Below are 12436 nucleotides of genomic sequence, written 5' to 3'. Positions count from 1 at the left end.
TCTGCAGACCCCTAGTTTAGATTAATTAGGAAACATTCCCGCAGGTAGTCACAGAGCTTGAATTGTATGTAAAAGCTAAAGAAAAACTTGTAACGTTGAGTTAGTCTGGTGTGCTACTCCGACCTCCCTGTAATCAGTTGCAGAAATAAACTCCCTTCTTTCCCAGTCTGTCTGTATCTCATTATTGGATCACAAGAACAAGCAGCGGGACCAGTAATACTGTAAAAATCATCCAGTAACACTACAAGAATACTGCTTCTACCAGAGGCCAGGACTTCCCTAGGAAGATAATCTGGAGTAGCTAGGAAAGCTGCCTCCAGAGCTCTGAGAACTGGCTCAACAGGTCTCAGGGTTGTTATGTGGGCCACCTGAATAGAGGAATCAGCAGCTGCCTGGCCTCTTTCACTACCGCCTTCCCTTCTGTCTTTCCCAGGGTCCCTCAACTACCCTAGAGTATGTATGGGAAATGCCCCATACATTTCCATCAAGAGTGATTCCCATCAGAACTGAATCTTCTACCCCCACCCCTCTATATCCAGGTAGAATCCTCCCGTTTATTCAGTTAATTTCTGTTTTCCCCTAGGCCTTGCTATTTCAGGGCTAGAGCAGCTTGTTGTCTTAAAACTTAAATGTCTTTTTTTCCAGTTCTTACCAGGAAACAGGCACAGTCAGAAGTTGTAACAGTATAAATGTAATACCAGAAATCTCAACTCATTCCTCTCAACACTGGTCCCAATCAAAAGAGAAAGAAAAAAAACAAATCAACTTACCACTAGACATTTCCATGCCTGCAGCTATTTTTCTGGGGTAACAGGAAAGGGTAGTTCCCTCATGTACTAGTTCCCACAGAGTAGCACCAGCACCACCTCTCAGCCCCACCTCTTTACCTCCAGGTGGCCCCAAATCTCCTCTGAAAGCGAATGGTTCAAGTATCAGCATTGCAACCTGTAAGACTTGGGATGGGGTGGAGAGGGTATGGAAGGCTTAGATCAAATGTCCAGAGTGAGACAGGACCAGATTGTCCCCAGTACAAAATAGCTGGGAAGCAGCTACCATAGACTTTCCTATTTTGGATTAGAGCAACCCCAAGCACATGAACTAAGACTATCCATAGCTCTTGGATTAGTCATGCCATTGAAGAGGAGGAGAAGACGCCACTGGGCTGTGCCTGGCAGGAGTCTGGAGTTTCTGGTTTCCAAGCTCAGGAAGGCGTGAACCAGGGGAGGGGCCTCCATGCAGCAGGAGGGCTAGAAGCTGGAGCAGGATCTGTCAGCTCTGCAATGCTGCACAAGCAGAAGCAACACAGAAAGAAGATACCAACAGCCTCCTGAAACTCACGAGAGTGGACACTCCAGTGTTGACCACCTAAGATACCACTCCTGCTCCAAAGATTGCAGCTCCCTTGTTATTCTGACTTCAGGACTTACCCTACACCCCAGAGATGGAGCAACTACTAGGAATAAAACTTGGCTGCCTGTTTGCCCTGTTGGCTCTCACTCTGGGCTGTGGCCTTACTCCCATCTGCTTCAAATGGTTCCAGATTGATGCAGCCAGAGGTATAGCCCTACTCCATCTTTGTTCCATAGCCTGAGTCTCACCTCAACCCTGTCCTGACACCTCGCTCTGATTCTCTCGCCACCCCCAACCTTGGGATATTGAGTGCTACCTGCTGCTCTTTACTCACCTTTGTCTGTCTCCTCAGTGCCAAGTGGGTTTAACTTCTGCTTTTTATTAGGTCATCACCGGCGAGTCCTCAGACTCCTGGGCTGTATTTCTGCTGGTGTTTTCCTGGGAGCAGGGCTCATGCATATGACTGCTGAAGCCCTGGAGGAAATTGAATCACAGATTCAGAAGTTCGTGGTGCAGGTGAGAGCAGAGATTTCAAGCCACAGGTCTATGAGGCCAAAAGGATAAACAGGACAAAGGAAAGAGAGTGGGAAAGTGACGGAGCCAAGGACATGGGTGGAACAACAGGGAAAATGACAGCTCTTGTGTGGGATGGTGAAAGCAAGTCAGATTAGGCTTTAAGGAAAACAGAATCGCGGAAGGGACAGGACAGGAATCTGCACTGCTCCATCCCACTTCAATTTCTGCTGCTTTCTCCTTAGAACAGATCAACAAGTGAGAGAAATTCTTCTGGTGATGCTGATTCGGCTCATGTAAGTACCTCCCACCATCCCCTATCTGGGGGGTGAGGAGAACCGGAGAGGCCTTTCATACCCAGACCCTTTTGAGAGGAATGCATGAGGAGTACCAAGAATCCCTTCTGCTCCCTAGCTCAGACATTGTAGAGGAAAAGAGGAGCAAACCCAATCCTTTTGAGTTTATAGATCCCCAGGGAAAGCTCTTGCTTTACTCTTTCATTCTTTCCCTGGATCCTCTGATATACCTCACATCATTTTCCCATATTTTTAACTCTTTTGAGATTGTGTCCCTTAGTCCCTCTGGCAGTCTTTTGTTGTTGTTGTTTTTCGTTTGTTTGTTGAGATGAAATCTCTCTGTCACCCAGACTGGAGTGCAGTAACACAATTTCAGCTCACTGCAACCTCCACCTTCTGAGGTCTAGTGATTCTCCTGCCTCAGCCTCCTGAGTAGCTGGGATTACAGGCACGTGCCACCACGCCTGGCTAGTTTTTGTATTTTCAGTAGAAACGGAGTTTCATCATGTTGGCCAGGCTGGTCTCAATCTCCTGACCACAAGTGATCCGCCCACCTCAGTCTCCCAAAGTGCTAGGATTACAAGTGTGAGCCACTGTGTCCAGCCCACTCTGGCATTCTTGTTGTTACACGTCCATGTCTACTCTTGGCTTCGTTCCCCTACCCTTTTCTGTGTTCTGTTACCACATTTTCTCATTCTCTTCAATCTCCCAATTCCATGTCCATCCAATGCATTGCCTACCTTTCCTTTTCATCTCACAGTCCTTCTTTTTGTTTCTAGATGGAGTATCCTTATGGAGAGCTCATCATCTCCCTGGGCTTCTTTTTTATCTTCTTTTTGGAGTCGCTGGCATTGCAGTGCTGTCCTGGGGCTGCTAGAGGATCAACAGTGCAGGAGGAAGAATGGGGTGGGGCTCATATCTTCGAACTCCACAGCCATGGACATTTACCCTCACCCTCAAAGAGTCCCCTCCGAGCCCTTGTCCTCTTGCTCTCACTCTCCTTTCATTCAGTGTTTGAAGGGCTAGCTGTGGGGCTGCAGCCGACAGTAGCAGCTACCGTGCAGCTCTGCCTTGCTGTCCTGGCTCATAAGGGGCTTGTGGTGTTTGGTGTGGGAATGCGGCTAGTGCAGTTAGGTACCAGGTCACGATGGGCAGTGTTCTCCATACTATTATTAGCTCTCATGTCCCCCCTGGGCCTAGCCGTGGGGCTGGCTGTGACTGAAAGGGACTCTGAAGGAGGGCGGGGCTTAGCCCAGGCTGTGTTAGAGGGTGTGGCGGCTGGCACCTTCCTGTATGTCACCTTCCTAGAAATTCTTCCACGGGAGCTAGCTAGTCCTGAGGCCCCTCTAGCTAAGTGGAGCTGTGTAGCTGCTGGTTTTGCCTTCATGGCCTTTATTGCCTTATGGGCCTGAGAGATTCCTGGCTTTTCTGATGGACCTATTTAGGATGACCTCTCTATCCCCAAGGAGACCTCCCAAATGGCTTTGGCCCTCAGACATTTCTTTACTGAGACTAAATAGCATTCAATAGGACTGGACTGGACCCCAGGTTTCCTTTACATGAGATCCCATTTCTCACCCAGGACTGAGAAAAAGATATTTAGGTTGAGTAGCTATTAATTGGAGAATTGGTACAGAGATGCTCCAGATTTTATTCTTGTCCCATTTATGCTACTGTGTGTAATAAAATGCCCATTTTACCCTCCTTCAGCCATTCTGGATTTTATTTCTCCTGGTTGCCTAGAAGCTATCTGGCACAGGAAGTGGTGGAATAGGGAATGGGAAGGATAAGTGTTGAATGCAGTATTTTATTCTGGAATTAGGGCCCCTAGCCATTCTGTCAGTTGCCAGCCACACCCCCAGACATGGGCTAAAATTCCAACACCCCCCTCCCACCTTATCCACTGTAGTTGAGAAAATGAGCCAGTTCCCAGCATTTAAAAGGAAAGAAAGTTAGAAACCGAAATGATGTGGATCAATTATGTTCCTACATTTACCATAACCACCCCATTCCCAGTACCTATTATCAGCCACCCATAACATGTCCAGGCTAAATGGAGATCAGGCAGAATGGAGCCTATCTCCATTAGGTTCCCATTTTTTCACACTGAGCCCTGTGTGGCCTCAGGGACACTACTGCTCTTCTTTGAGCTTTTATATCCTTCCAGCTGCCTTGTGTTGAGGTATTAAAAAGCAGTGTGCTTGAAGAGGGAGAAAGGTGCCAGATATTAAAATAAATGCCTGGAGTGATTACTTGGCTCTTGCAGGACTTACTGGCTTTCCTTCTGCCTGCCTTACCAATTTCCTTTCCATCTAAGTAACCCCTACAATGTGTTGCTTCTCTTAAAAACTGCTAAGGACAAATACGAAAGCAGGTTAGCTGGAATTGGTAGGAACAGGATGGCTATTGCATAGCTCCCAACTCATGAGATGGAGGAATATCTCAAACTTAGTGGAGAAATGGGGAAAGAGGAAGTGTGCCCTGTGAGTTCAATTACCCTCACAAGTTGGCCCTTTCTGGTATTTTCAGCACGGAAGCCCAAATAGCCTTAACATGGACCTTCATTCTTCTTCTCAGTCTCTGTCTCCTTTCGATCCTGTTCCCCTTCCTACAAAGTGAGAAATACAAGCCTCCTCACAAGCCCAGTTTACATACCCATAGGTCAGTGAGAAGGCAAGCCTCAGACAAACATGATTGATAGATAGATAGATGATAGATACGTCTAACACAGGAAATCATTTCCCTAAAGCACCATAGTATTGTGTTTTCCATTGAGTATTCAATGCAGTAACATGTAATACCCTCAGAACAGTTGTCCAGTGTGTAGTAGTTTCCACTGTAATCGTTTCTACATTGAACAACGGCTATGTGCCAGGTACTATTGTGGCAGGCCAGGTTTCACTAACACAGGCCTCCATCACATTTTCACCTCACAGCCCTTCTTTTTATTTCTAGATAGAGTATCCCTGTCACCTGCTTGTTTCCAGTCAAGCAAAACAAGGGGCTTATCTCCCTCACAGATCAGCATATGAGATCTACTTCAGATATATTTGCCTGTCAGACTCATAAACACAACAAGATACGCCAGCTGCAGTGGAAGAGAAGCCCTGTTTCAGTTTGTGGATTACAGACTGCAACTGGTTAAGTTAAATATTAAAAGCTAAAAAAAATCCAGTGCCTATACAAAGGTTATAATGTAACAAAAGCCCATCAAGAGTTTTGATTAGACCTTTCCTGGCAAAACTTAAAGCGTGACAAAATAACAAAGGAATTCTGAAGAGGACCCATTTAGGATTAAACAAGTTTTACTGAGGGTCTGAAGAAATTCCCCAGGCCTCCACAAACAAGTGTACTTGGCATATGAAGGGACTCCCCAAACCTCCGTGATTTAGCAGGAGACAAGATAAGGGTAACCACCCCAGCACTTAGACCCATTTAGATGAAGTAAGCTTACTGAGACTCTAGGAGTAGGTCTTCTGGGTTCAGACCTTAGTTATAGAACAAAATAAGTTAATCACTTATGTCTTTAGATGAACGCACCCCACTCACATGTAGACATATAGCTTAGAAGGTATATAAGCTCTGAAAAACTTTGTAATTTTGAGTTGGTCTGGCGATAATTTCCAGGCCTTCTCCCTGTAAACGATTAGAGAAATAAAAACTCTCCTCCTCCCCAGTTCATCTGCATCTCATTATTGGGCCATGAGAAATAGCAGCGTGACCCTCTGTTTTGCCTGGAACCAAAATTTGGTGAGCCAGCCAGGAGATAAGGATGGTGCTGCATTCAACGGCTGGCAGCTTGCAACGAGACAGTCTTCAGGAGAATCCCAGCAGCAGTGGGGTGAGGTCTTCCCCGGGGACCCTCCAGAGGGCTGTTTCATGTGCGAATCTGCACATCCCTTTCACTACTGGCGAAGAACGCAGGTCAGGAGCAGACACACTCAAAGGCTGAGTTAACTGGATCATATGCCAGGAGCCTATTGTTTTCCTATCTGGGCTTGTTAAGTCATTTGTCTGGTACCACCAAGGGAAGCAATAGGGCTCGCTCATAATCCTGCTTTGCATTTTGGTTGAGATCAGGTTTTGAGTTAGTTAGTTTTGAGTCTGTTTTGCCTGACTGCACTCCCCCTTGTGTTTGTCTGAAATCTTTCTCCACTTGTTTGTGTGTCTGTCTTGTTCCTTTTGATACCATGTAAACTTGAAAACGGGAAGTATTGGGTCCACTTCTGCTGGGAGGCCTCTGGGAAGGAGAAAGGTTTTTTTAGACGCTCAATGGTTGAGAGTCAGCTTAATTAAAAGCTACCATCCAAAATGTGTATGTGTATATGCATGTGTGTGCATGTTTGTATTTAAACGGTCTTCATGTTTTTGTTTATTTCTCACCTAGGATCTTGGTTTTTTTGAGCAAAAGTTTTTTCTTCACAGTTGACTGAATTCTGTTTTCTTCATTAATGGCTATTACAACAGAACCTACTCTGGGGTTTTTAAGAAAAAGTTGTAACTTAGATGCTTAGAAATGTCTTTGTTTGGAAAAAAAAAATTAAGTGTGCTGTAAAAGCATCAAATGGTCTAGCCTCATAATAATTCTCCCCTTTTGAAAACCCAGGATTCAGTGTGGGCTCTGCCCAAAGCTCAAAGATCCAGTTAAAAAATAGGAAAAAGGAAGGCTTATGAATTTATAAAATGTACTTCTATTGGCATGCCTAATATGTCTATGTATTTATATCTTGTGTACACCATGTTTCACTACTGAAAAATATAAAAGAGTTCTAATTTACTCACTCAAAGAAAAAATAAAAGCACTTACACACTTTAACAGAAAAAGGAAAAACTAGTCAAGTGCTTTTTCAAGTTTATGTGACTTAAGTAAAATCTTTAATAAATAAACTAGCTTTAAAAATTATTGGTAAAGTAATATTAGAAATGTCTTAAGAGCTGCCAGCATACGTTTTTGTTTGCATTTATTGATCAAGCAATTTCATACTTACCTCTGCCAAATACTATAAAGTGTCAAAATTTGGCATAGAGGCTACAAAACTATAACTCAACCCAAAACAGAATGATTTTTGCTTGTGTAGTTTTTAAAAATAAAACATTAATATTGGTTTAATGAAAATAGCTACATCTTGAATTATTTAGTAAAATACCGTAACTTCTGATCTTGTGGCCTTAGGTAGTCTAGTCCACAGACATGAAGAAAGTTTGTTCTGGGAAAGGGCTGTTACCATCTTTGTTTCAAAGCTAAACTATAAACTAAGTTAATAAACAAGAACAGCTTGTAGATTAGAAGCAAAATTGAGTCAGGTCAGATCATTTTCACTGTCTCAGTTATAATTTTGCAATGGCGGTTTCAAAACTTTAAATAATGACTATTGCAGTTTTCATAGATAATCCAGGTAAATGATTAAAATAAATAACTAGATAAATGTAATTGGGTAAATACTTGTAAATAACTTCTCAAAATTTAGAATCTAAAGTTATATCAAACAACAGATATCTCATTATTTGGGTATTTTCCAATAATAATATATTATAGGAAAACATTCTAAAGATTGTGTCTTTTTTAAAGGGTAATTAATTTTTGTCTAATTCAAAGCTTATTTAAAGACTATATACAGTGGCCGGGCACGGTGGCTCAAGCCTGTAATCCCAGCACTTTGGGAGGCCGAGACGGGCGGATCACAAGGTCAGGAGATTGAGACCATCCTGGCTAACACAGTGAAACCCCGTCTCTACTAAAAAAAAAAAAAAAAAAAAAAAAAACCTAGCCGGGCGAGGTGGCGGCGCCTGTAGTCCCAGCTACTCGGGAGGCTGAGGCAGGAGAATGGCGTCAACCCGGGAGGCGGAGCTTGCAGTGAGCTGAGATCCGGCCACTGCACTCCAGCCTGGGCGACAAAGCGAGACTCTGTCTCAACAACAACAACAAAAAGACTATATACAAAACATGGTAAAAGAAACCAGGGAATAAGAGAGATATAAAGAAATTTATAAAAATAAATAGAGTTTTAAAGATTATTGGTAAAATAAAACTATCTTCAAAAGTGTAAACCTTTGGTCTACATTATGCAGGTCAAATATTAGGTTTGCGAAATGCTTTAGTCCATAAACTGCTTCTTGGACTTAAAAATTGTTCAATTTATTTTGGAGGGTTAAATTCTAGATAAGGCCTGGGGACATGTGAAATTAGCCTTGCCCCCTAGCTATGCAAAAAGGTATTAAAGAAAAGAGAATTTATATAAGAAAGGATCTTGTATGGTAAATTCTTGTCCTAAAGTAAAATAACTGGTTGTTTAAAGAGAGGGATGTTTAGGACAAGTCAGAAAGTCAAGGCATGTCAGAGATTGTCTGCGTTAAGTCATGAAAGAATTTTTGTTTGTTTGTTTTTTTGTTTTTTTGAGATGGAGTCTTGCTCTGTCACTCAGGCTGGAGTGCAGTGGTACAGTCTCAGCTCACTGCAACCTCTGTCTCCCAGGTTCAAGCGATTCTCCTGCCCCAGCCTCCCAAGTAACTGGGATTACAGGCACCCACCATCATGCCCAGCTAATGTTTGTATTTTTGTAGAGATGTGGTTTCACCAAGTTGTCCAAGCTGGTCTTGAACTCCTGACCTCAGGTGATCTGGCCACCTTAGCCTCCCAAAGTGCTGGGATTATAGGCATGAGCCACTGTGCCTGGCCTGGGAAAGAATTTATGAAAGGGAATTTATGCAAGAAATATTGTACAATTTAAAGGTGATTAGGCCTCCTAAATGCTTTATAAAATGCTACTATGACTCTTAGCTGTACAACTTGCCTGCTTTACAGCTAGGTAAGGCCTGGGACACATGGAGTTAGATGCTGGAGTAAGTCAGACCTTATTTGCACTTCTGTCTAGGTCCTAGCCTCCACACCTAGTACACAGCTAAAATCCCAAACTTACCAAGGTTTTCACCAAAAGTAAAGGTTGCTAAGAGTTAACAGTGTAACATGTATTTTAAGACTATTGAAGAAACAGTTTACATACAAGGTGTGTAAGGAAAGTAAAATATACTTTTGGTAAAAGATTATAAGGAGGCATGAGAATGTGGATTTTTGCCTCGATTAAAAGGTTAAAGGATTGTTTTAAGTTGGATACAATAAAGATAAAGGTTTAAGCAAGCTGTGGAAGGTTAATTGTAGAGGAAATTCTGTGTGTAAAATATTGGCTAAAGTTAAAAGGGAATCATCCAGGTTTTCTGTAAATTGAGCATTGAAATAAAAGCACAATGGGTTTCTCTTAGAGCACTAACTTGCTCTTTAACAAAAATTGTAAAGGGTTATAAAAAGTCTATAAAAGCTTACCTTATGGTCAAACATTAAAATTGGGTAAATATATCTATAAGGATTTATTAAGAATTGGGTTTAACATTCATAGTACACTAATGTAAAGGTGAAGTTTGGCTTATTTGGTATGAAAATTATACAGGAAGCATTGTCAAATATAAAATGGTGTTTGGCTTTCTTTGGGCTATATTTGTGCAAATATGTTACTGGTATGTGTTCCAAAGTTATGGGAGACTCCTGTAATTCTGACATATCTTAGTGTATGTTATCAGTAATAATTACAATTGTTTTGTTAAATTATTATTGTGTGCCACAGAGGTAACAGATTTGCTTGTCAGTTGTGTCTCTTTTTTTTTTTTTTTTTTTTTTGAGACAGAGTGTCACTCTGTCACCCAGACTGTAGTGCATTGGTGAGATCTTGGCTCACTGAAACTTCTGCCTCCCAGTTTGAAGCAATTCTCCTGCTTCAGCCTCCTGAGTAGCTGGGACTACAGGCCCATGCCACCACACCCAGCTGACTTGTATTTTTAGTAGAGACAGGGTTTCACCATGTTGGCCAGGCTGGTCTTGAACTCCTGACCTCGTGATCCACCCACCTCAGCCTCCCAAAGTGCTGGGATTACAGGCATGAGCCACCGCAGCTAGCCGTCAATTGTATCTTTAACTATGGCTACCCAAAAAATTTTTGTTATCCATAAACAACGGTTGTGTTGTTTTCATCCTCTTTTGAAGGTGGTTTTATAATCAGCTATAAAGCTCTAACAAGGCTGGGCATGGTAGCTCACGCCTGTAATCCCAGCACTTTGGGAAGACGAGGAGGGTGGATCACCTGAGGTCAGGAGTTCAAGACCAGCCTGGCCAACATGTTGAAACCCCGTCTCTACTAAAAATGCAAAAATTAGCCAGGCATGGTGGTGCATGCCTGTAGTCCCAGCTACTCAGGAGGCTGAGGCAGGAGAAAAGCTCAAATCCGGGAGGCAGAGGTTGCAGGGAGCTGAGATCGCACCACTGCACTCCAGCCTGGATGACAGAGTAAGACTCCATCTCAAAAAAAAAAAAAAAAAAAAAAAAAAAGGCTCTACTAGGTGCTCTTGATTGCCGATTTCTGATAGCTTTTGAGATTGTGACATCAGAATAGAGGGAAAACGTTCAGGGCTTTTGAAGAGCTAAAATGTTCATTAATATCAAGCAGGACAGGAATTAACTGCGTGAACTGAACTAACAGGAGACCGGAATGATCTTGTTGACATTTTGTTTATAATATTGCTAATCCTTATTTTGCTTTTCAAAGTCAAAGAAACTTCTCTTTTGAGCTACTGACAGCTTTTAACAATTTAATACTCCCATGAACAAAATTTAGAGCATACTTGTTTCTCTCTACCTGATTTTCTCCAGAATTTGGAAACTATCTGTGAGTATTCTTAAGTTATGGCAACACAGTTATTTGCATAAGTGCAGTAAGAATCTGTTTTCTTTTGTAAGAGGACACAATTGGAAAAACTGGTTATTTTTACCATGGCTTTGACTGGAATGATGTGCTTTCCTTTAAGGAATCAAACTTGACTTATGAACCCAATAAAGCCCTTGGGAAACTGGCCTCATATTTTGTGTACACAGTCCCTGTACAGGGTTTCTGACCTGTAGTAAGTAAAAAATGTCACTTTCTGACAGGCCGGGAACCCCAAGGTATCTTGGAACCTCCAGAGGAGAGGAATTCACCCAACTCATAGGTATTTGATGGTACAAATTCATGTTTGGGCTTGGCTTTAAAGAGGTCTTATCTCAGATTCCTTCTATGGAACAAAGTTCCATGGAAGCCAATTTAAAAGGCCTATGTAAAAAATAATTATTCTTGCTTCACTTTATGCAAATAATCTGGCCAGGTATAATAAAGCAAACCAGTTCTACCATGATTTGTCTTTTAATAAAAATGGGAAACTGGAGAAAGAAAAATTGTTTCAAAACTATAGTACACCTGTTGTTAATTTCTAGTCTTGCCTTACGTTTTTCAGTTTTTATTATTTTCTACAGTGTGGATTCAATTCTAATTTTTCTGACTACAAGTCTCCAAATAATGTTTTCAATTTTTTTCCTTTTGCTTCTCCTTTTTCCCCATTTTTCCTAACTGAAAATCATTGAAACCTAAACTGTGCTTTCTTAAAGCCCTATAAACTGAAGACTAGACAACTTACATTTCAGAAGAAAACAGCAGCAACCTCTTTATATGTGTTGCTGTTGCATACGATTATGTTTCATCGGGCACTGCCTCTAATTCCCCAAAACGGAGAGTGCTACTGGGAACAAATCGACCTCTTCCACTCCAGTGCTGCATTCGGTGCCTCATAACAATGACGCTCTCTCAGCAGGAAGTAGCCAGAAAGATTACAATGCCCCATCTCCCCACGATTCTCATGATAAATAAATATACAAGCATGACAGAAATCATACACAAATTGACAGTGGGGATTGTGGCAGGCCAGGCTTCACTAACGCAGGCCTCCATTGCAACTCTTTCAGTACTGACTGGGTAGTTAAGTTAAATATTAAAAGCCAGTGCCCTTAAACAAAGGCTGTAATGTAACAAAAACCCATCAAGAGTTTTGCTTAGACCTTTCTTGGGCCTTAAAGCATGACAAAATAATGAAGGAATTCTTAACAGGACCCACTTAGGATTAAACAGGTTTTATTGGACGTCTGAAGAAACTCCCCAGGCCTCCACAAACAAGTTTATTGGAGGTCTGAAGGAACTCCCTAAACGTCTGTGATTTAGCAGGAGACAAGATAAGGGGAATCAACCCAGCAGCATCTAGACCCACTTAGATTAAGTAAACTTACTGAGGCTCCAGAAGTAGGTCTTCCGGACTCAGACCTTAGTCATAGATTAAAAGAAGTTAATCACTTATGTCTTTAGAAGAATGCACACTTACACGTAGACATATAGCTTAGAAGTTATATAAGCTCTGGAAAACTTTGTAAT

The 12436-nt window shown here is 42.0% G+C and overlaps 2 protein-coding genes across 2 annotated transcripts in view; one reads left to right on the top strand and one right to left on the bottom strand.

The window, feature by feature from the left end:
- The window catches only part of LOC103231361 (ribonuclease pancreatic), a 183302-nt gene that overhangs the window by 155829 nt on the left and 15037 nt on the right, over positions 1 to 12436 (bottom strand). The gene's annotated exons all lie outside the window — the stretch shown is intronic.
- On the top strand, positions 1290 to 3863 carry SLC39A2 (solute carrier family 39 member 2). The gene is made up of 4 exons (XM_007990695.3): positions 1290 to 1556; positions 1736 to 1866; positions 2109 to 2159; positions 2939 to 3863. The coding sequence occupies exons 1-4, from the start codon at positions 1442 to 1444 to the stop codon at positions 3569 to 3571; spliced, it is 930 nt and encodes a 309-aa protein (XP_007988886.1). The 5' UTR covers positions 1290 to 1441; the 3' UTR covers positions 3572 to 3863.

The sequence above is a fragment of the Chlorocebus sabaeus genome, chromosome 29, assembly GCF_047675955.1.
Source record: "Chlorocebus sabaeus isolate Y175 chromosome 29, mChlSab1.0.hap1, whole genome shotgun sequence".
NCBI classification, from domain to species: domain Eukaryota; kingdom Metazoa; phylum Chordata; class Mammalia; order Primates; family Cercopithecidae; genus Chlorocebus; species Chlorocebus sabaeus.
The sequence above is the reverse complement of the archived record's forward strand: the minus strand, read 5'-3'. Positions and strand labels throughout refer to the sequence as shown.